This window comes from Pimephales promelas, chromosome 7, assembly GCF_988280905.1.
Source record: "Pimephales promelas chromosome 7, fPimPro1.hap1.1, whole genome shotgun sequence".
In the NCBI taxonomy this organism is placed as follows: Eukaryota; Metazoa; Chordata; class Actinopteri; order Cypriniformes; family Leuciscidae; genus Pimephales; species Pimephales promelas.
In genome coordinates this window covers 3,570,418-3,595,081 of record NC_142775.1, presented here as the reverse complement: position 1 = coordinate 3,595,081, position 24,664 = coordinate 3,570,418, and the positions used below count along the sequence as shown (strand labels likewise).

General features: G+C 38.9%; 1 protein-coding gene across 1 annotated transcript in view; it reads right to left on the bottom strand.

Moving 5' to 3' along the window:
* The window catches only part of adam23b (ADAM metallopeptidase domain 23b), a 56,287-nt gene extending 42,464 nt beyond the window's left edge, over positions 1–13,823 (bottom strand). Inside the window, exons 1-4 of the mRNA XM_089132951.1 lie at positions 13,558–13,823; positions 11,681–11,877; positions 9,022–9,098; positions 563–626 (exon numbers count right to left, since the gene is read on the bottom strand). Coding sequence (XP_088989077.1) covers positions 563–626; positions 9,022–9,098; positions 11,681–11,877; positions 13,558–13,639 — 420 coding nt within the window. The 5' untranslated portion in view covers positions 13,640–13,823. The remainder of the gene's footprint in view (positions 1–562; positions 627–9,021; positions 9,099–11,680; positions 11,878–13,557) is intronic.
* Positions 13,824–24,664: the final 10,841 nt, after the last annotated feature.

Below are 24,664 nucleotides of genomic sequence, written 5' to 3'. Positions count from 1 at the left end.
GAAAAGGAAATGAAAAGAAATAAATTATTCATTCATTCGAAACTCTGTGAGTGAGGTTCAGCAGAAATTTTTCCAATTAAATTATATGGCTATTATTATTGCAATGATTACGATAGCCATTGTATGACTAACTATTCTTTAAGCCGCTTTTCCACCGTCCAGTTACATTCCAGTTTTGTTTCCACTTGAGATTGGTTTGGCACGGCTCGATTACAAATAGTTCATAGCCTGGAATTCTCAGAACAGTTGGCTAACAAACTAAACATACGTTATTGATAAAATTAAAATAAATGTGTGATCATTCTCCATTACACAGTCGCTATTTACACCTCACAACATCTATAAACTCTTGCATTACCAAAGCAACGACTGACGCATTTGTATCACATTCCAACGAGCTTCTTTATCAGACCCACAATGGAAAATTAAACCGTTTCCATCCCAGCTGGACCGGATCAGCACGGAGTGGAAAGCAACGAGAACAGTCTGGCCCGACGGAGGAAAAGCAGCTGTACAATTCAGTGAAGTTACAAACAATGAATTGAAAAAGCCTAGTTTATACCTTCCCGAGGATGGGCTTCCCGTCCTCATAGTGAATCTCCACATAGTCGGAGGACAGCAGGTCACTGGAACACACAAACACACACAGATATGAACTGGTACAAACGTATGATCTTCTGTTGATTCTGGATATCAGAAGGCTCAGGTTTACGCATAGGTCCTGTTTTCTCAACCACCTTTGGCTGTAGAGTATTTGCTTTGAAAGCAAAGTATCTGAATCCAATTTTGTTGAACTGCATTCAGTTCAACATACTCTCATGTGAAACACGTTTTCTGCATATCTGCAGCCTTTCTGAAACTTGACATCTGTAACGTACCCATACACAGATGTATTCAAGAGCTATTAGAGATCCTGCAAATGGATAACACCTCATCATACGGTTCGTATTTAACAAAAACGACCCCAGTATAGAAGATAGTCTTGTATTTATCAGAGATGAAAATGCTTGTCTAATACTGACAAGTAGCCTAAACAGAAAAATCTGTATCTTTAGCCTATAATTGTACATAATCTTATGATCGAGATATGCTTAAGAAAGTTATCAGTATTTAAAATATACTTTTCTTGAAGTTGTATTTAACTTGCAAATAGAGCAAGTCTATTTATGTATTATATAAATCATTGGGATAACTAAATAGGCAGTGTTAACAAAGTCTAATTCAAGTACAGTTAAAGGAGTAGTTCACTTTTAAAAAAAACTTTTGCCGATAATTTACTCTCCCCCATGTCATCCAAGATGTCCATGTCTTTCTTTCTTCAGTCGAAAAGAAATTAAGGTTTTTGATGAAAACATTCCAGGATTTTCTCCATATAATGGACTTCATTGGGAACCAAACGGTTTAAGGTCAAAATGAGAGTTTCAGAGCAGCTTCAAAGGGCTTTAAACGACACCAGACGATGAATAAGGGTCTTATCTAGGACCCTTCGAGTCATGACTCGAAAAAAGATTTGTTCATTTTGATGAACGAGTTCGAACAGGAGAGTCACGAATGCTCATTACAGAACAGAGGCGAGCGTTTGAGCTTATAAAACTTAAACTTTGTTATTTATTTATTAAATGAGCGATCGTTTTGCTTGATAAGACCCTTATTCATCGTCTGGAATCGTTTAAAGCCCTTTGAAGCTGCACTGAAACTCTCATTTTGACCTTGAACCGTTTGGTTCCCATTGAAGTCCATTATATGAAGAAAAATCCTGCAAGGTTTTCATGAAAAACCTTAATTTCTTTTCGACTGAAGAAAGAAAGACATGGACATCTTGGATGACATGGGGGTAAGTAAATTATCAGCAAAAGTTTTTTTAAAAGTGAACTAATCCTTTAAAAATTTTAACTGTACAAAAGATTCCCGTTTTTAAGTACAAAACAAATATCTAAATGGGAACCCTAGAGGTATACATAAAATGTACAAGTGTGATGTTAAGTTTACCTAAATGAAACGTCTCAGGTTATGGCTCTAACCATTGCTCCCTGAGAAGTGAATGGGACGCTGTGTAACAGTAGGGACGCTATGGGAAGATAACCGCGGGATCGCCTCATGAGCCACATGTGAAATCATAGTGGGACAAGGAATCTATGCGCATCTGCACCAAACAATGTCAGCTTCTGATATGTCGAAGTAAGTAGATAACAGGCATGAAGGAGGTGGGGCAACACAGTGTCTCGTTACAGTCGTAACTGGTATACTTCATAGGGCTGGGTAATAAATATTGATTTCTCGATATTAATCGATTCTCATTTTTACGAACCGATATCGATTCTTAAATCTCAAGAATCGATTAGTCATCCTGTTTCATTTGAATGAATGGATCATTGTATTGCGGCTGCGCGCATCCAAAAAAATCGCAATAATCTTTGTCCTTTGTTTGATATGAAACAAAGTCTCAAATTTCAAATCACGTCCATTTTCTTTGGAAATTCAAAAACATAAATAGCGTTTTGGCGCTGTGGCGTGAGATCGCTCTGGAGAAGCAGCAGCGCTGATCTCTCTTCCGGCTTAATAATACCAGTCACAGCGCCAAATAAACATGAATGAGCGTCTGAAAGTGTGTTAAAGATAGAGTACAACTTATCCAAATCCGTATCATGTCACATTGATTCGCTCAATCAGCGTTTCAACCGTGGAAAGACGTCAGTTAAACAGCTTGTAATCAATGTCATCGTCATATTGACCTCAGAAAACCCACATAAACTCGTTAGTCAGCTAAAAAAAATAACTCCAGAGAGGAGCATTTTGCTAAATATATACGCCATATTACATATGCATTATAATCTTAATGTTCTTCAATATTTAATGCATATTTGAATAAATCTGGCAAGTTTTTATGACAGCCACCATTTAAATGTTTATATTTCATATAATCTTCTTATTATAAAAATAAATAAGTGTAATTTAAGTGTTTGTATAGCTACAAAACAGTTCATTATTACCTTCATATTGGGCTAATGAAGTCTATAGGCTACAACTAGACTCCCATAGTTCACAGCTTTAGTAGAAAATTTGCCATTTATTGTAACTGATATCCAAAATAATCAATATCGAATCGGAATCGAATCGAATTGTGAAATTTGTGTCAATACCCAGCCCTAATACTTCATGTACATTCATATATAAAAAGCGGGCTAGACGTATACAGTAGACAGTAAATTAACAGCAAAGTTCAGAGTAGTTAAAAAACAAAAGAAAAACGTAGCTGTCAAACTAGTTGTGTACCCAAAGTTTACTAATTCCCCATTTAAGTAGGTCTTGGATGGCTGAAATATCTGCCCGAGGTGTTGCAAATATGGCCGACTTGTGAATAGACTTTGCTTGAAAGGGACTTTGGCCACACTCAAGATCACACACTGTAGCTGTCTGTCTTGTCATCGCACAATTGACGTGTTCGCATGTGTAGACGAATCTAAGAGGTGCTTTAGGCTGAGAATAACACTTTCATCTCTGTTTCGTGTTTAGTGTGTGTGTGTGTGAGTGTGTGTGTGTGTCAGGTGGTGATACTGATTGACCTTCAACGTCCTTTTATCATCACAAGCCTGGACTTGAGTCAGCGAGGCAGAACACACAAAAACACACGCTAGCTGTCTCATTCTTAGCTGACTGCTCACTTCAAGAGAGGCCACTTTCTGCCAGAATGGCGTTCTCCTGTAACCTTGTGGAAATTACTCAAACACACAGTCAGGTTTCCTCGGGAGCAAACAGGGCCGGAGCAGCATCTGAAGGCTCAGATCAGAAGATTAGAAATGATCAGTAATGGGGGTTGGGCTAGTGCGTGTGCATTTGTGAACTAAACTACATCCTTCTTTATCCGTGTACATGTATGGCCTTGATATAACAATGCTACTGACCCATTGCGACCCAGTTTTCCAAACTAATCCATCATGAACTGATAAAGTAACTCAACAATAACACAATCTCAATGTACTCTAATAGCAGTCACTTGTTATGTGCTATTAGTGCCGTGAGCTTGTATACAATAACATTAACTGCCATTAAATTAGTTCATTTTTAAACTGTTGGCAAGATTTTAGAAAGGCTAAATTACTTACAACTGTAGATAAAACAGTGATTAGGTGAGTCCCGCCAAGAGGAATTGTTAGATTTTCATGAATTATTACAAAGGAAAAGATTTATTTTCTCTGGAACAACATCTGTAATCAACATCTGACGAGTACCGTGTATTTAGATATAAGATATAAGGTCAACAGTGTAATTATGTTGGCTTGAGAGGAAAAGAATTCTTCTTCTCCTGAAACCAAAGTTTCTGACTCATACAGCTTTCAGACAACAACTACCAAACTTAGACCATTTCACAAGATGTAAACAACACTGGTCCAGAAGCACTTCCTGTTTCAGTTTTTTAACACTACATAAAAGCTGGGATAAAATACAACCAACAGAACATTTAAAACTGAATCAAAAAGTTAAACAAACATCTTTAAGATGTTTTCTTTACATGTGAAATAAAGAAAACAGTTACAAACTGAAACAGGAAGTGCTTCTGGACCAGTGTTGTTTACATCTTGTGAAATGCTGTGTCCCAATGTGAAGGCTGCATCCTCCGAAGTCCGTATTTGAAGGACGGTTGGCCGTATTTGAAGACCGATTGCGTCACAGCCGCGCGACGAAGTACGTCCCAATTCAAAGGCTGCATCCGCGAAGACCGCATTTAAAGGCCGATTGCGTCATCGCGGTGGGATGAAGGCTGTCCCAATTTAGTTATGCATCCTCCGAAGGCCGTATTCGAAGGCCGGTTGCGTCATTGCAGCGCGACGAAGGCTTACCTAATTCAAAAGCGACGCCAAATGCACACTTCATTTCCCCGTGAAAGGAAGGATACATAAATGGACACTTCGCGGACTATCCTACCCGATCCTACCCCATAAATCATTGCGCGGGTGACGACAGCATTTTTATTTAAAAAAAGGGTGGCCGAGAGTTCAGTGGTGGACGGCAAATTCACATTTAAATGTAAAAGTATTATGTTTTTATTTACTCAAATAGCCAGAGAAACCAGTGTTAAGAGCCAAAAGTTTTTTGTTTTTTTCGTTTTTGTCCTTCTTATTATTCATCTTAACTCATTCGTCAGCATTGCATGGTTTTGTCAAGTGGAAATGCGAAAACGGCTTTTATAGCCTTGTATTGCATTTCTTGTACATTGTATTTCTTTATTATTCATTATTTCATTATTTTATGCAACTTTAAATGTGTACACAAAAGAGAATTCATGGCTCTGGATATTTGTTTATTTTTGTAAGGGTCTGTGAGTGTTTGCAAGGTTGATACATTTAAACTATAATATAGGCTACTTTTGTTTTGTGTCGTTTAATGTAAAATGTGTAGTGTTGTGGTCCTGTGAGGGAAAAAGTAGGCTACTTCACATTTGTACATGAATACTATCGCAGTATGAAGTTCCTTACATTCTCCCACTGGTTATTTAAAAAATTAAAGTAACAAATTGTTGGTCCATTGTCACAATATTAACAAATTGTTGCTAACTTTAACTTCGTCCCATATCAAAGTGCGCACCTGAAGCGCTCGGACCGGTCTAGCCTGCGGAGGATTGTTCTTGTCGCCTAGCAACTGTGACTGACAGCTGACGACGACGAGCGGGAGTACGTTTGCACTGGACTTTTTATATTTGGTTTAAAATATTCAAATAGGATTGACAGCCTGTATAAATATATTCACCATGGTCCATTTAGACAATAAAAAGAAAACCCTACAAAATCGTATGGTACGATTAACATTTGAATAGGCTATTGGCTATATATGTGCCTATGTTTTATCATTATTATTTTTTAGGCTATTTTCATTACAATATTTACGTAGGTTAACACCCAATATTTGAACAGTTTACAGTGTAATCTGGCTATTCAGGACGCAGCCTCTAGCATTAAACCAGCTCTGGCCAACTCTTGAGCCGAAAATACATGACTCGAAATATTTTTTTAGTGGTTATGTGAATTGAAATTATGTGATTTTTATATATTGCCCCTCATTTAAAGACAGGACAATATAAAACATAAAATTTCCAGTAAAATATAAAACAACAAAATGACAATAGCCTTTCTCCATAGCTGTTTACTCAGTTTCATTAAATGAATGATCAGGGTGGCAGCTGTACTCTCGCTCCGTTGTTTGGCGCCAGGAGCAGTAATAGGGAACACCTGGTTGCGCAATTAGGAAATCCCACGAAGGCTACATGAAGCGTCCTTCGAAGGCCAAATAGACTGCATCCTTCGAAGTCTACAGCCTTCGAAGTACGCAGCCTTCACATTGGGACACAGCATGCATCTTTCCTAATAGATCTGACTTTGGGAATACCCGTACCAGACTTTCCAACAATCCCATATTCCCAAAGACTTTCATTGACGGGTTTAAAACTTTTATACGCTTAAACTATTTAAGCTTTCTGTCACTATATCAAAGCTTAACAACTAGCCTAGGACAACATGCTAAAACATGTTAGCCGTGAGTTAAAACATGCTAGCAAAATGCTTATTCATGCAACAAAATGCTAAAACACGTTAATATACTAAATAATGCAAGAAACATGCTAGCAATGTGTTAAAACCCCAGAAAGCAAACTGACATTGAATCAACGTGGAAACATGACATCGAAACAACGTTGATCCGACATTGTTTTGCTCATCGAATTAACGTTGAACCAACGCCAGACGTGGCATTCTTTCAAAACTAACGGAAAAATCAAAGTTGTTTCAACGTTATGAAAGCAAACCAATTTTCGATTTTCATTTAGCTTTGAAGAATGCCGCGTCTGACGTTGGTTCAACGTTAATGAACGTTGTTTCGATGTCATGTTTCCACGCTGATTCAGTACTCAGTACTCAAGTACTCATTCATTCAACTTTCGACCTATAACCCATGTTGAACTTTCAAAATCTACAACCAAATCTGAGATTTCTCAACAGCAATCGGGTGAAAGAGACAAATTTAGCCGTCTAGCTCCATAGGCTCCCATTGATTTTGCACACATGTGCGATCGCCCCCAGTGGAACTCTGGTGGAACTGCAACCAAAATTCAGTACAACAGGACTTCCAGGCTCTCCGAAGACGGGCTCTGGTAATGTGCTAATGGTGCGTTCTATTATACCCAACGAACCGACTCGGACCTCGGATTTGACGTCACGTCCACTCTTCAAGCGTTCTATTATGTTTTGCGTGTCCGAATCGGAGAAAGCTGTTGTCATGGTAGCACTGGCCGAGTAAGTTACCAGGCACTTATACATTTAAAAAAAATATTATGACTACACCTTATCAAAACGCAGCCATTTGAACTTAAAAATGTTTTTCAAGTTAATCTTCTGTTAGCAACGTTAGTAATTGCACTCACAACAACCGATTCCCATACCCACAGGGGACGCAGTAATACGAGTGATTATAATCGTCATTTAAAATACCAAAGCGGTTCAAAAACAATGAAAACAATTCATTCCTACAAGTCACAGCCATCTTGAATTCCGAAACGGATTTCTTGCTCGGTGTCCTCACGGTTGTCCGACGTCCGAGAGGAGAAATCCGAGGAAAGGGGGCGTGTTGCTAGGCAACGTCTGTCGTCCGATTCGGATCTCCGAGACGGATGAATAATAGAACGCACCATAATTCATGGTAAAAAAAATGCTAGCAATTTGCTAATTCATGCTACCAACATGCTAAAACATAACTGATGCTAGAAACATGTTAGCAAACATGATAGCAATGTGTTAATCCAGTGTGTTAAATAATGCTGAATGTGATGAGTGATGTTTTACGAGAACGGGACTCTCTGATCTAAAGTCACTGCATGCTGTGGGACGGCTATATTTAGATCAAGGCTATTGCACAACCACAACACCGACCACAGGTGCACAGTATACCAACACACACTGACATGCTAACGGCACACACACACACAGTAAAGTAAACCGTATATCAATCAAAGCGGTCTGACAGACTGACACTTCTCTTTCACAATTACAGTGTTTTTAGCCTCTCGTCTCAAAACCGCCTCTTCAATCAAACTCAAGCGTACGGTGCAGAAACCGAGACATGACAATAACTTTCAGCCAGCAATTTAGACTCAGGGCACTTCTTCAAAGAGTGTTTTGCTCGATTTATCATCCTTCAGCAGGCAAAAATGCAAAGTTAGATTGCTTGGAAAAGTAATTTAAAATCTCACGATTTGAGATTTCATTGAAGTCCTAAACACAATTGGAGTGGCTAGACAATGTTAGACAATAAAGTTTAATATTCACAAACCTCTAACCCTTATTTTGAGCAATAGTAAACACTAAATACAAGAATTTCCAGAGAATTCATTAATTCAGAACAATCCCTTGTGAAAAAGAAATACACTTTATTACAAAGGGCACTTTTAAAGAGTGTAAAGAAACCGTTATGGAAGTGTGCTCTCTTTAAGTGGCCTTTTATTTCATTAATGTAATATCATCTGCAAGTAGTTTAATAAAAAATTATCCTTTTAAGATTTGAAGTTGCACAAGCACAATATTCAGTGGAGGGATGGCGTGTCTGTGAGTGTGCATGTGTTAACCACACACACACACACACACACACACACACACACACACATTCCCTTCAGATGAATGTCTGGCTGTGGAGATTTTGTGTGATGACAGAAGGGTGTAGTTATGTAGTGTTTTGGTTTCAGGCGCTCAACGCCACTGTATGTGGAGGGGACACACGGATATGGAGTTATTTCCAGTGTAAATCCATGAAGCTGAACGGAAATGGATCCCATCATACAAACTTTGCTTCCAGTAACACAAAAGAGAGGATCTGCATTCCCATAAGTGCATGTGTTAGTTTCCCAGACACACAACACATCAATAGTCTGGCACATCAACAATCATGAGAGACGCGCGCGCGCGTGTGTGTGTGTGTGTGTGAGGCCGATGAAAGTCTGCACAAGTTACTCTTATACCGATTAGACCTCGCAATACTCACTTGTTTAATGTGAGGTCCAGAATGAATTGGGATCCAAAGGCCTGAAGCTGGAATGAAGCCTGAGCGAGATGGACCTCCTGTTGAAGAAAGAAAAACACTGATTCAGACTCAGGGGATGCTAGAATGAGAGCCCGTTCTCATCCCAAAGCGTCATATAAGACGCTTTTGCAAAAGCGTAAATATCCAACGCACATGGCACCCTTTAACGTGAAATGAGACGCAGATATATTTGGGCAAAAGGCGCCCCCTAGTGGTCTAACCCTTACCCTACACCATACCTAAACTTAACCATTAACCGAAGCGTCTCATTAGACGTTAAAGGGTGCCATGTGCGTTGGATATTTACGCTTTTGCAAAAGCGTCCTATATGGCGCTTTGGGATGAGAACGCGTTGAGAATGACCAACGCTTACAGATCAGGTCCCTCGAGCTGTCATGGGAAATGCAATCATTTCTATTGTACAATCAAAACATTTTTAAGCAATTCTAAAGCAATGTTTGACTTTGAGCGATATCATTATCATAGTAATAATCCCAAACATGTGTTCTTGTCAGGGCTGGTGAAATGTGTAGTAATGTCTATTTTCAGCTCAAATGTTGCATAAAGTTGTTTTGAACATTTCTTTTGTTTAGAACTCCCTTATGAAGTCGTGAGGCATAGTAATGGATGCCAATATGCAAACAGCAACAGCAGAACATAATAATATTAAGATCCTCAAGTCAAGTCATCTCCATTTATACACTCACCTAAAGGATTATTAGGAACACCATAGTAATACTGTGTTTGACCCCCTTTCGCCTTCAGAACTGCCTTAATTCTACGTGGCGTTGATTCAACAAGGTGCTGAAAGCATTCTTTAGAAATGTTGGCCCATATTGATAGGATAGCATCTTGCAGTTGATGGAGATTTGTGGGATGCACATCTAGGGCACGAAGCTCCCGTTCCACCACATCCCAAAGATGCTCTATTGGGTTGAGATCTGGTGACTGTGGCGGCCATTTTAGTACAGTCAACTCATTGACATGTTAAAGAAACCAATTTGAAGCCCTGCTGGAAGTAGCCATCAGAGGATGGGGACACGGTGGCCATAAAGGGATGGACATGGTCAGAAACAATGCTCAGGTAGGCCGTGGCGTTTAAACGATGCCCAATTGGCACTAAGGGGCCTAAAGTGTGCCAAGAAAACATCCCCCACACCATTACACCACCACCAGCAGCCTGCACAGTGGGAACAAGGCATGATGGATCCATGTTCTCGTTCTGTTTACGCCAAATTCTGACTCTACCATCTGAACAGAAATCGAGACTCATCAGACCAGGCAACACTTTTGGTGAAATTTTGGTGAGCTCTTGCAAATTGTCGCCTCTTTTTCCTATTTGTAGTGGAGATGAGTGGTACCCGGTGGGGTCTTCTGCTGTTGTAGCCCATCCGCCTCAAGGTTGTGTGTTGTCTGCATACCTCGGTTGTAACGAGTGGTTATTTCAGTCAAAGTTGCTCTTCTATCTTCTTGAATCAGTCGGCCCATTCTCCTCTGACCTCTCGCATCAACAAGGCATTTTCGCCCACAGGACTGCCGCATACTGGATGTTTTCCCCTTTTCACACCATTCTTTGTAAACCCTAGAAATGGTTGTGCGTGAAAATCCCAGTAACTGAGCAGATTGTGAAATACTCAGACACCAACAACCATGCCACGCTCAAAATTGCTTAAATCACCTTTCTTTCCCATTCTGACATTCAGTTTGGAGTTCAGGAGATTGTCTTGATCAGGACCACACCCCTGAATGCATTGAAGCAACTGCCATGTGATTGGTTGATTAGATGATATAATCCTTTAGGTGAGTGTATAACGATTTTAACAATGTAGATTGTTCCAAAGCGGCTTTACAGTGATAATATGCAATGAAAGAAACAGATTGTTTTGTCTTTAAGGCATAAAATGGTCATAAAAATCCCATCAATATTCAAATGCAAATATTTTATTTAGTTGCATTACAACCGTCAAAGCTCACACATTGGTTTTGTTGCGCAGTCATTATTCAGTGAGCATTAGTTTGGCTTAATGTAATAAATAATAGATGGCATTTACAATTACGAAGAGTCATGAAGAGGATGATATAGTTCTTCTTCTCAGCATTACATTTATAACTGTCCCACTTCATTATTCAGATATAACGACACTGGAAATCTCATTCATACATGGACCACTGCACTTTAAATAATCTGTGTTTTCATTTTTAAAAATCTGACCACCAAATCTTACTAGATGGTTACTTAATGTAAAGAAATGAGCGGCTAAAGCTTCATCTTGTTGCACAGTGTATGAATATCACATTTGGAGAGAATTTGGCACATTCCCTGTTAGCCGAGATCACGGGTGGATGAAAGTTTCTTCTGTTGTGTTCTCTCCAGTGGGGTTTAATAATGCATGAGTTAGTGTTCGGTGATGCGTAGAGTTTGATTGTGCTGGGATCATTACATTATGCCTGAAGCTCGTTTACTTGGGTCTGAAGGTCCATGAGAAGAAGCCAAAAAATAATGTGATGAAATGAAAGTGTCATTCATTACCAAACACAACAAGTCCCCTGTCCTGCCCCAGCAGTGTCTTAATTAGATCCACACACATGAGCGGATGTGTCATGGACGCTGCGCTCTCACCTGTCTGTGTGCGTCAGGGATCTGGCTGCGGGTGTTCAGGTCATGGTAGGTGCTCTCCGAGGCTTCGTTCCGGTAGTAGATGAGGCGAGAGGGGTATGTGAGTGTGCGCTGTGAGTCCTGCGGGACGCTGGCATTGTGCGTCTGTCCCGCTGCAGTATCATCTGACACCGCTTCCCTGGGGATCTCAGCCTCCAACACTGACAACACACACACACACACACGACTGAAACACGTCCGATGAGCCCTCCTGACACTAAGTCCATCTAAACTAGGCCAATCTGACACTGAAGCTCAGAGAAACCAGTGAGGAATTTACAGGAAGGCTTTGGTGTGAGTGTGCAGACTACAATACATGCGTCACGAGAATCAATTTAGACTATTCATAAAGCTCTGGAGCTCATGTTATCATGTCTTACGTTATGCCATTATTATTGTAGCTATATGATAAGTACACCGAAAAAAGGTTTTCAAGCAGTACCTCATTCAATTAATATGTTTTCATGTTTTCATTATTTGTTTTATTTTTTTGGTTCAAAACATTGCTAAATATAAATATTTTTCATTAAGATCTTAAATGAGAACAATTTGTTTCAACGAATTTACAATTTCAAAGTTACACATTGGGAAAAAAAAGTTCATTCATCCAATTTAAAAAATGTAGGGTAATGGTTCACATTTATATTTTATAACTTGAACCAATGAATAATAAATAACTTACCCTAACCAATATTTTCTATGTCTATGAAAATGATTTTATAAAACTTGGTACAAAGTAGATTTTTCATGTTGAAGAAAGTCAGTCAATTTAAATTCTATTTTTGATCTAAACAAAAATATATAGATTTAATCAAACCAAAACTTGCATGCATATCAGCACATTAAATCTGTGAAGATCTCAGCAGAGGATGAGTAAACAACGCAAACAGCATTACCAGCTTCACTTATTAATGACCTATTATTTCATTTCCGTTTTGAATGAAATCAATGGTAGTATTTTAAATTCACCATGATGGTGGTTAGCATTTGCTTAGTTGTACTCTAGACCCTTGACACTTTAATTAAAAAATTCCTCTGGCTGCTATACATGTGTGTTAATTAAGCACAATTATAGCTAGGAATGCCATGAGATTAGGTGATGTTGGCTGTTTATTGATGATATCATCATGTAATTGCCTGAATCCTTGATTTTATTCAGGGTTTAATGCTTTGATTTTTTGAGTAATGCTTGTGGTTTTAATATTGTTTTATACATAATATGAGTCATTTGATTCTACTGCATATCTAGCAATGTTATCACGTAATATTTATTTATTTTTTAAATCTTATTTAGTGCACAATAAACTTTCATCTATGGCATTACTTAGATGCACACAAATATCAAGAAACAGCATATGAATCTCAACAATGGTATTGCTAAGAGGCAGGACATGATGCCCAGGCCCAATGAATATTTAAGACTTTTATTGGGATCCCTCTCTGGTTTTTTCATGAAATTCCCTCTGAGAAATAAAAGCAGAGATTTCTAAAGTCAATTTCTCAAGATTAAATGCACAGGAGGACTCCAAGCTCTACGTAATAGTATCAATCGAGGTACACGTAAAGGTCTGCAGTGTCCTCTGTGAGCCCAGACCACATCAAGTCTCAGAGACACACTGTATTAGCATGCACATGTGTGTCTCTGTCTCTCTCAGGCAGGACACTTTGCTCCCTGCTGTCCTCCGCATTCACACTAACACACACGATGTCCTTGCAGAACTCCCTGAAAACATCCCGAACTGCACAATCGCGAAAGCATTATAAAACACATTCCAACTATCATGTTTCGCACTGGCGGTGTGTGTAGCCTAAGTTCGGACCGGTTAAGGTTAAGTACGTACCGGCTGACGCGGACGCCACGAACGGCTGGAGTCGAGAAGCGAGGATGCACGCGAGCAGATTTGACAGCACCAGCACACACATGATTCATAGTTGGTCTGTGGACTCGCGAGGTTCACGTATGGATGCGGAGACTCGCTAGGGGCTCATTGTCCTTGATGGTCCTGATGCTGCTGATGGTGCAGAGTGAAGGCGGTGGCCAGCGCGAGATCTCCGCGAGCACGCTTCAGATAGTGATGATGCTCACTCCCGCGCGCAGGTGCCGTGCCCGTGCACATGATCCCCTGCCCTCTATACTATACCAGCTGATCTGCTCACACTTATTTGCATAACACTGTAGTAGCAGTCAAACCGTATTCACTTTATAGCCCTTAATACTGTAATTGTGGACAAATGTGGGCACAGAGGACTCAGGTGTGGTCCTAATTTGTATTTATTATATCACTGTCTTCGATAAAGTTTTGTCTATCTATTTATGGTGTTTTTTGAGGTATTTTTGAATTTATTTACTTCAAAAAGTACCATATTTTCTATGTAAATTATGCTTACTTTTATGTTTTATTTTTTTTTAAACTACATTAAAATATCATTCCAATAAGTTCTTAGAGCTAAAACCTAAAGATCAAGTGACTTTGCTGTCATCTGGTGTCTTATTTTGGCTTATTTTAGAATGCTCTAAATTACAGTTTTTCCCATTCATTTCTATGGGTGCCCATTTTTGACCCAAATACAAGATTAAGGAATTGTTGTTGTTTTTTCACCCACTTAACATTGTAGAATTAAGTCAAAATATTGTGTGTGTTCAGGAGGCAAACTTAGGAAAAGTAGCCAAGTCTTGTAGCGCTCAGATCAAGGGAAGTATTTTTTGCCCACATTTGTCCAGAATACAGTTTTAGGGTTAAATATGAATGCGTAGCTACTAAGAAACGATTATACATGTCTTGTACACAGTTCATATATATATATGACTATATATAACTTTTATATAGGTATATGCCAGATCTTTTACATGCCTACCCTTGTGAAAAAGAAGTGTGCCTAATTGTATTGAAAGTGTACTTTTTGTGTGCTTAAACTCATGAAAGTATATAAGTGTACTTGCAGATAATATAATATAATTACAATTAAAGACCACTTAAGTTTAACTTAAAGTAAGTACACTTTCATGACAATATTTATAAACACACTTAAGTGTACTTTTTAAAAATGCACTTTGTAATAATGTCTAATTAAGTTTTACTTATAGAAAGTACACTTTGGTGATCATATTTATAAACACACTTAAGTGTACTTTTTACAAATGCACTTTGTAATAATATCGAATTAAATTTAACTTAAATTAAGTACACTTTCATCACAATATTTCTAAATACACCTAAGTGCATGTTTTTAAAAAATCATTTTTTAATAATGTCTACTTAAGTTTTAGTTAAAGAAAGTACACTTTCATGTTAATATTTCTAATCAAGTGCATGTTTTAAAAAATTCCCCTTTTAATTGTGTCTACTTAAATTTTACATTTTAAATAATTATGATTTTATAGTGTTTTAAAGTTATTAAAGTTATTAAATGAAATGTATTTTGATGAATTTGACTAATATACTAAATAAAATAATAATTTTAATGGAAAACATGGAAAGTAATTCATTTTAATTTCAACTCAAGTGTGTTGTCCAAAAACAATTAGTTCATTTATTTTAAATGTGTTTAATCTAGAATATATCGACTGTGTGCATTAATGCACTTGGAATGTGTTTTTCCAATAAATTTGCAATACAGTATAATCCAGGACAACTTATTGTTGACATTTTTGTCAGTTTTCTACATAATGACAATAAAATGTAATTTATGAGAGGAGTCTTAGCATAACAGTAATGTGTGGTACTTTACATATGTGAGAAAGTCAATTAAACACATTTAATTGCAATCTACACTTAACAAAAATATTGACTTTTAGTTGGTTGAAAGAGTGCGTTTTGTGAACTTACAGATAACAACACAAAGAGTTAGAACAACTTCAACTTAAACAGAAAAGTTGAAATAAAAATATACTGTAAATGAAAAGGGTGTTATTTACAGTGTTAGAAGCTATGTATCTATAATTTTATTTCAGACAACTCTCAAAATAGTTTTAGCATTGAATATGGCAATGTTAATAAATTTGTTCTTTACTTTAATTGCACATAATTAGGGGGACTGGGTGGAAATATAGTAAAGCCCTCCTAAATTGGCCCCAGTGATGCCTCTGGTTTATCCGTATGGGAAAAATAAGGGCTTCTTCTGTGAGAGCAGTTCAGGGGGTGTCATACCACATTTGAGTATTAATAACCCAACATAATGACAAAGTCCTCTGAAGGAAATCATGTTAAGGTTATTGAACAGTCAAATGTGATGTAAGATTTTCCTAAAATTATTTCTTCTTTGTTTTTTTTTTTTACATTTAAGTCATTTTAATGGGGGATTTTCCCTTCATAAACACACCATCTCTAAAGTGCAGCAAGAAGATTAAAACCATGTGTTAAGCTCGTCAGGTCTGATGACTCATTCACTACACTAACAACAATCCACTTGCAGTGGCAGGGAACAAACACGAAGAGGGAAGACTAGCAGTCAATGAAGATGTTACTCAGAGGAGGAAATTAAAACTGTAAATCTAACGAGACAAAGACCGTTTGTCGACATGCTTTGTGGAAATATCACATGCAAATAAATGCTGTTGTGCTTAAAAAGAAAAAAAAACCTAAGTGCCCCACTTTGACAGTAAATTAAGGTCTCAAAACAATGTCGAATTAGGTTTTATGAATACATTTAAATAAATAAGTTATAATTATTGTAATTATTTTATTAAATTATTTGTCATCATATTTATATTGCTAATGGCAAATTTTCAAAAAGTGTCCACCTTCACATTTATTCACCATAAATATAATGAATGTGACATCTATCCATAAAATATAATCCCTGTGTTTAGTGTTCCTTGACTTTTATTTTGATATTTTTTTGTCTTGCTTGCTGCACCAGTGTTTAATTCCTGCTTGCCCTTGTTTATCCTTGTTAGTCTTCATGGTGTTTAATCAGTCTCACCTGTGCCTTGTTATCCTCTTCTTAGCCTGTGTAAACAACGCTTTCATATAGATGACGCTTTTGAAATTGCGTCTAAATCCGACGCACATGGCACCCTTTCACGTCAATATAACACGCTTCGGTTATGGGTAGGTTTAGGTCTGGTTTGTTTCAGTCTCTGTTTGTTGGTCATTGTCTGTCTCCTATGTTTCCAATGTCGTCATTATTTGGATTATCTTTGTGTTTGTGTATAATAGAATAAAGGCCACTTGCTAATAGATCCTTAAAGGAACACTCCACCGTTTTATCATATTAAATTGTTCTTCCCTTAACTAAGACGAGTTGACACATACCTCTCTCGTCTCGCTCTGTCTTGCGGTGAAACTTTGTTAGCACTTAGCTTAGCCCACTTCATTCATTAGGATCCAAGCAGAGAAGCGACCAAACACCTCCACGTTTTACATGAGTAGTGTAACTCGACCATTATTTTCCATAATGTAATGATAAAAATTAAACTTTCATATATTTCAGATTCAGTGCACACCAACTGAAATATTTCAGGTCTTTTATTGTTTTAATACTGATGATTTTGGCATACAGCTCATGAAAACCCCAAATTCCTATCTCAAAAAATTAGCATATTTCATCCCACCAATAAAAGAAGTGTTTTTAATAGAAAAAAAAGTCAACCTTCAAATAATTATGTTCAGTTATGCACTCAATACTTGGTCAGGAATCCTTTTGGAGAAATGACTGCTTCAATGCGGCGTGGCATGGAGGCAATCAGCCTGTGGCACTGCTAGGGTTGGGTATCGAGAATCGAGTATCGTTTGGATCCGGGAATAACTTTTTGTTTTTCCCGGAATCGTTCAAAAGTTCAAATTTCGATTCCTAGTTTCGATATTCACAGTCCGCCGAGCGGAAGAAGAAACCGCTGAACAACACCAACGAAGAAGCGTCTACCGGAAGTGTTGGCATAACCGCGCGAGTCGAACATTAGTAGCTTACGTCGGCGGTCCAAAGTGTGGCTTCACTTTTCTAAAAAATAACGAAATCTCGGCAGAATGCAAAATTTGTGACAAAAGGAGTATTTGTGACAGGAGTATTTCCTTCAGAAAGGATTATTTCCTTCAGAAAGACCGTTGGTTAGCAAGGTTAGCTAAACTTTTTTGACCCTGCCTCTTAAAAGAATCGGAATCGAGAATTGTTAGGAACCGGAATCGAAACAAGGAATCGGAATCGGAATCAGAATCGTTCAAATTCAAACGATACCCAACCCTACGCACTGCTGAGGTGTTTTAAAAATCACCAAAGCTTTATAAAATCACCAAAAAAAAGTTAAAAAAAAAAAAAAAAAAAAAGTTTAAGCTTTGAAAAAGTTAAAAAGGCAAAAGTTCAATTCTAGTGTGACTTGGAAAATAAGTTGGAGGCCAAAGACTGTAAAATCTGGAGCAGATCACATGCTATAAGGTAAAAGCTATCTCTGATGACATTATCCGAAGATCTTAATGTGTTCTAGTCGATTTTGGCCCAGCTAATGCTGCCCTCCTGGCCCAGTTCAGTGACTCCTCCTTATAAACTGAAGAGCGTGACGTCAGGAAACTGCTGAGGAGGCAGAACTGCAGGAAGACATATCAGAGTCTACACCCTTGCCCCGGTATTTACCATATTCATCTGCTCACTAAGAGTATTCCAGCATGTCTTAAATCAGCTGTTATAATTCCAGTGCCAGAAAAGCCGAAAATCAGCTGCTTATATGATTACAGACCAGTGGCCTTAACTTCGGTTGTAGTGAAAATATTTGAGCTATTGTTACTTAAAACATTTGTCTAGACGGTCATCAATTGGCCTATGAGGCTAACAGGTCAGTGGATGATGATCTGTGACTTCATTCAGTTTTGCAACAGCTTGAGACTTTTTGTGGACTATAAATCTGCACTTAATACAATTGTTCCAGCTAAATTCTTGAGGGGTTGATCAGTCCCTTGCTCTTTGGATTGTGGATTTGTTTTGAATAATAGATCACAAGGAGTAAAAATTAACAACATTTCGAGCCCTAGAACAATAAGTGTGGGAGCTCCACAAGTCTGTGTATTGTCACTAATATTATAATCCACGTGCACTAATGAGTGTGTCTCGCACAGTGAACCAGTTAAAATTTGCACAAGTCAGGACATCCCTATGTTAGATTCCCATAGAGGGGCAGATTTCATGGATCCAGGACACTGGCCTTTAGTTAAAATCGCCCCACATCATCACACACACCCTTCACCACACCTAGAGATCGTTGTATTTCAGTTGGTTTGATTTGCATTGAGAGATGATCTTGTTGAAAGTCCCCATGCCGATCTTCAGGTCTATGGGAGTTTAACACAGGGTTATTATGCCCCCTGTATTTTAAGGAAGAACTTATATTTATTTACGATACATTATTCATTCACAAAGAAAATTGGTGTCCTTAAAGATTGGAGTTTTCCTCATTTTTTTAATTAAAGGAGTAGTTCATTTTTCAAAAAACTTTTGCTGATAATTTACTCACCCCCATGTCATCCAAGATGTCCATGTCTTTCTTTCTTCAGTCGAAAAGAAATTAAGGTTTTTGATGAAAACATTCCAGGATTTTTCTCCATATAATGGACTTCAGTGGGAACCAAACGGTTCAAGGTCCAAATGAGAGTTTCAGTACAAACTGCAAACTTGTTCAAAGGGCTTTAAACGATTCCAGACGATGAATAAGGGTCTTATCAAGCGAAACGATCGCTCATTTTTTTCAAAAAAATAACAGAAGTTTAAGTTTTATAAGATCAAACGCTCGCCTTGCTCTGTTATGTGGTGCACGTTCGTGGCTCTCCTGTTTGAACTCGTTCATCAAAATGAACAAATCTTTTTCCGAATCAATTCGTTCGTTTCTTTCGCCGAATGAACCAAATGACTCGTTCATTTTGATGAACGAGTTCGAACAGGGGTGCGTCACAGAACAGAGCAAGGCGAGCGTTTGAGCTTATAAAACTTAAACTTTGTTATTTATTTATAAAACGAGCGATCGTTTCGCTTGATAAGACCCTTATTCATCGTCTGGAATCGTTTAAAGCCCTTTGAACAAGTTTGCAGTTTGTACTTAAAGTGTCTTTTGGGACTTGAACCGTATGTAAGGAAGTATGGCAGGGTGAAACCAAGGTTATAACCGAGGCGTTCCCTTACAAGGGAGTTTGCGCTCCATCGATTGACGCTATGGGAACCCACGCCGCCATAATGACCAGTGTCTGTCTAGTGTGAAATTATCCGAAGAAAGCGCTAGATGAGAGCAACAGGCCTATGTCACGAAAAAATTGAAGACCAGAAGTACGTCTTTTAGTAGGGATATGGCTCTTCCGGTTAGCTTTTTACAATGGTGGAGTCCGATAGATACCGCTGGACCAAATCTCTCCGCAACCTGCCTGAAGTCACATATGACGATGCGGTTCGATGGAATATGAAAACTCTCAAATGGGAAAGCGTGAAAGCTGAGGTATGGCTGTCTACGTCCTGATCAGAGCAACCCGGTGCACTACAACAACAGCCGTTCGCCAGTAAGGTAAACGTTTCTATGGTAACGGCGAGTTGGACCAATCAGCAGACGTTTCTACTATGCTTAGGATTGTGGGTAATGTAGTTTGCGGATAAAACATGTTTTTCTTAAAACAAGGCTGATTTCATACAAACTTCAACAGGAGTTAAAAAACCTCATAGCTCGTGGTCAGTCTACCTCGGATGGTTTAGACATTAGGGCTGATAATCTAAATCCGTATCGAGAAATACTGTTGACCGGAAGTTCTGTATCCCTACTCCGCGTTCCGGAAGCAGGAAGTGTGACATAGGCCTATGGGCCCTGGTGCAGAGCTCAAGTCTCCTGGGGCCGGTTGCATAAAACATCTAAGTTCTTTCATTTAAGACTGTTCATAGCTTTTTTAAATCCGTTACATTCTAATTTGATGCCAAAAACTAAAGTAAAACTGAATGCCCCTGACAAGAACATAAGACACTGTCTTAACATAATGTCTGTGTTGTTTGCTACCCTCACGAGTGGGCCTCGTATGTAAGAGAGATAGCCTGTCCACTTCCTCATCCTCTGCTTTGATGCTGGGACCCCTTGCTGGGGGACCCGAAACAGATGAGGTGAACAGCTGTTCTGGTTTACGTCAGGACGTGAGCATCTAATGCCTGAACTGGACGTACAGATTGTTCCTGGTCTTGGTCCCGGAATGAAGGAGGACAGAAGGCCTTCAGCACAATAGATCTAGACATCATTGGGAATCTCAGGAATGTGCCCGGCCTCGGGTGAAGAAATGCCTTCTCCGAGCCAGATGCAAATTCCTACCGACAGACAGGGCTCGCAAATCTCCTATCCTTTTACGAGACAGGAGGAACAGCGAGATTAAAACACTTGACAGAAGCTCCTCAAGACTCTCCAGAAGTCCCAGGAGCAGGTTTTGTCCAATAAACTTATTGAGCAGAGGCCATGAAAAATAAAATATCTTCTAATTTAATCATGTTTTCCCAATTTAAAAGATCATATCAAGGTACAATTTGACAATTATAATGCAAATTTATTTTTACTAAATATTTTCTTATTGATGGTAATGTAGTGTCATTCAGTTGTTAAATTATTCCTAATGTGTCTAAAATTAAAATTTAAATCTATTCCCAACTTTTTACAAATGTTTTTAAGTTGTGAGTCTATTATTATGCTTAAATATGTATACTCATGCACTGCTGATAATCTTCTTCCTGCTACAATAATGACTGAATCTGGATCAATTTGTGGAAACATACATACAGTTTTACTAACATTATGGTGTAAACCAGTTATTAACCAGTTGGAGATAATGGCCATGGCAGCTGATAATTCTTCTGCAGCTTGTATGTAACCATATCATCAGCATCTGACAATTAACAAGGACCCAATGGTGAACCCTGAGGTACACCAAGACATTGATTAGCTGGTTTTTAATTAGTTCCTGGAGGGCCGCTGTCCCGCAGAGTTTAGCTTCAAGCCTGAGTTTGACCCTTGTGTTCGAAAGACTCTCTGAATCTCTCTGAATCAAAATGACTGTGATAGAGAGTACATGGAGAACATCCTTCAGACGAGAGTCCAATACACTTCCACAGGAACTTACGTCAATGTCACGCTGACTTTGAAAACACCCACTCTTTCCTGCTTAGTTTAATTGTTTGTTTTTATGACCACTGTGGACCAGTGGTGTATTGTTATATTATGTTGCAACTGTTTCAAAACCATTACTAGCTTTTGCCAATGCGTCTACATCCAACGCACAAGGCACCCTTTAGCGTCAATATAAAAAGCTTTGGTTATGGGTAGGTTTAGGTCTGGGGTAGGGTTAGACCAATAGGAGGTGCCTTCTGCGTCTTATATTGACGCTAAAGGGTGCCATGTGCGTTGGATGTAGACGTATTGGCAAAAGCGTCAGTCAGGCTGGAACCATAGACTGTAAAAAAAGATGGACGACGCCCCTTCGCTCTTTTCCATCAGAGAGAACTGAAGCCGCCAGTGTCTCGATATGACGCTGACGTCTTGGATCTTGAGTCTGCGCACTTGCGTGTTTCGGGACCAGTCATGCGCAGTCGTGAGCAGGAAGTAGAGCCGCGAAATCAAGGCCCCGCCCTCATTCTCGCTGAATCAAACGCGAGCACACGCCCCGCACTTTCATTAAGTGTCCTCTGTCTGCTTCGTTCTTCTCCAATGATGTCTGCTGATCGCAGAACCTCGTTAAAATAAGGTAATACAACTACTACATAATCAACATTATTAAAAAAGTCCGCTGGTGCTTCAGTGACTACCTCGCACAGAGAACCTGTCAATCACAGCTGTCAATCATGATGCACCGTTTTTATCATCACATAACTAACTAAAAACAAACTTATTTTAAAAACGAACACTTGAAATTACATCAACGTGATAGAAACTACAGTAAATGACAGAAACTATCTTTGGAAAAAGGATATGTGAAGTGTAATTTAATTGTTTAGTTGGTCTCGCGTCCCATTGAATAACATGGGGATGCGGGATTTATGAGCTATACTAGGTCCGGTCACAGGGGGGCGATCGAGACGTTTTGGCTTCACTTTTGAGGGCTTGGCTGGAACGTCTTACCGTTTTTAGTTACCTGTGAAGCACTTTGGGCAACAATAGCCGCGTTTCCACTGCCGGGCTAGGGCTGGGCCAGAGCTAACAGCGAGCCGAGCCGAGCTAGTGGCCTCGGGCCTCAAGCACCGGGCTTGCGTTTCCACTGCCGGGCCAATAGCCCCACAGCGCTGCCCCAGACCCCACCCCTAACACGCCTTTCTGGATCAAACGTCACAAAACCCAACCCATTTCAGCAGGTATTATGAATTAATTTATTTTTTTAATTAAGAAGATAGCATGTGTATTAACTCACCTGCCGTAGTGGCTGCAATAGTGTCACGAGACCAGTACAGGCGATTCTCCATTTCAAGCAGCGATTTTTTGCGCGATATAACAGGCTGCGGAACCGCCGCAGCCTGTTAACAAACGCCGCCTGTTAACAAATAACAAACGCCGCAACCTCGAGATACAGAGTTAATTTTTTAACACCTTTAATAACTGATTGGACCCCATTTGAAACGAAATTAATTTATAGAAATAAAACGCAGCAAGTACGGAGCAGTTAAAGCCGCATTTCCATCACCCTTCAAACTGAAATTGCCAATTGAAAATAAGCAAAACGTCCATTTCACAAAAACTCCGTGTCTGCAAATAATAATAATAATAATAACCATCATCATCATTATTGTAACATTTTATTAGGCTGCATATGTAGAAGACGCCTTTATCCAAAAAAGGAACAGAGCACAAATAAACACAATATTTTTGACGCATATCAGCGCATATCCAGTGTGTGTGGAGCACGCACTGATGGCTGCGAGACGCCCATGTGAACACTTGCAGTTTCATTGCATTTCTTTCAGTGGAAACAACTTAAAATACTCTTTCATTTCTGGTCATACAGAAAATAATAATACATTATTCGCAAATACATTTATTTGCGTAAACTCACAATAACAAGAAAACGTTGTGCTTTAACAATTAATCAAGGCGCGCTTCATGATCTCCGTGAACTGAAGCGCAAGACCTGAAACAGCCACCGCATTCGAATTTGTTCGTTTTAAATTGGACATTTAAAGCTTTAGTCTTGTAGATTAAAGCTTTAAATGTCCAATTTAAAACGAACAAATTCGAATCGAAAGCCAATATCTTTCTGACTATGTAATTATGTAGCTAATTAATTTCTCTCGTGCATCCGGAGATGCAGATGTTTTTAGCCGAAAATCATTTAGAAAACAATAGTTTATTAATAAACAATTAATGCCTCGTTATTTTATATTATTTTATTAGCAGACACATTTATTATAGCCTATAAATCACCTATAATCCCCTTTCTGTAGGCTGTGGTTACGGCTCTTTCATTCAGCACTGCAGGGAAAATATCATTTCCAGGTTCTAATTTGGCCTCAGAAAACCAGTAAAATATATATTTTTTTCATATTCATTTGTCAAATATTTTAAATGTTTAAGGGGCAAAAAATCAAACAAATATCTGAAAATTCGTCGATATGTAGCCTATATATAGCCTATATATTTTTGCGCAGCATTTGGCATAGGCCTACAGTTCAAATTAAAATGTTATGCAATTTTAAACGGTTAATCGGTTAAACATGGACACCCGTGCATCTTGCTTCAGATCATAACGTTCCATAACACCGATAAACTCCGCCTTTTACCTTGAGCACGCCTCTAGCCCGAGCTGGCCCCCTCTGGCCCAAGGTATTCGACGGGCCAGAAATCCTGGCCGTTGGCCCTGAGGAAGCCCCGATCAAGCCCCGGAAGTGACAGTGGAAACGCGACTGGCCCTGGCACGCACTAGCACGGCCCGGCCCTGGCCCGGCAGTGGAAACGCGGCTAATGTTGCTATTAAATGTGCTATATAAATAAATATAAGTTGAAGTTGAAGTAAACATTAAAAGCAA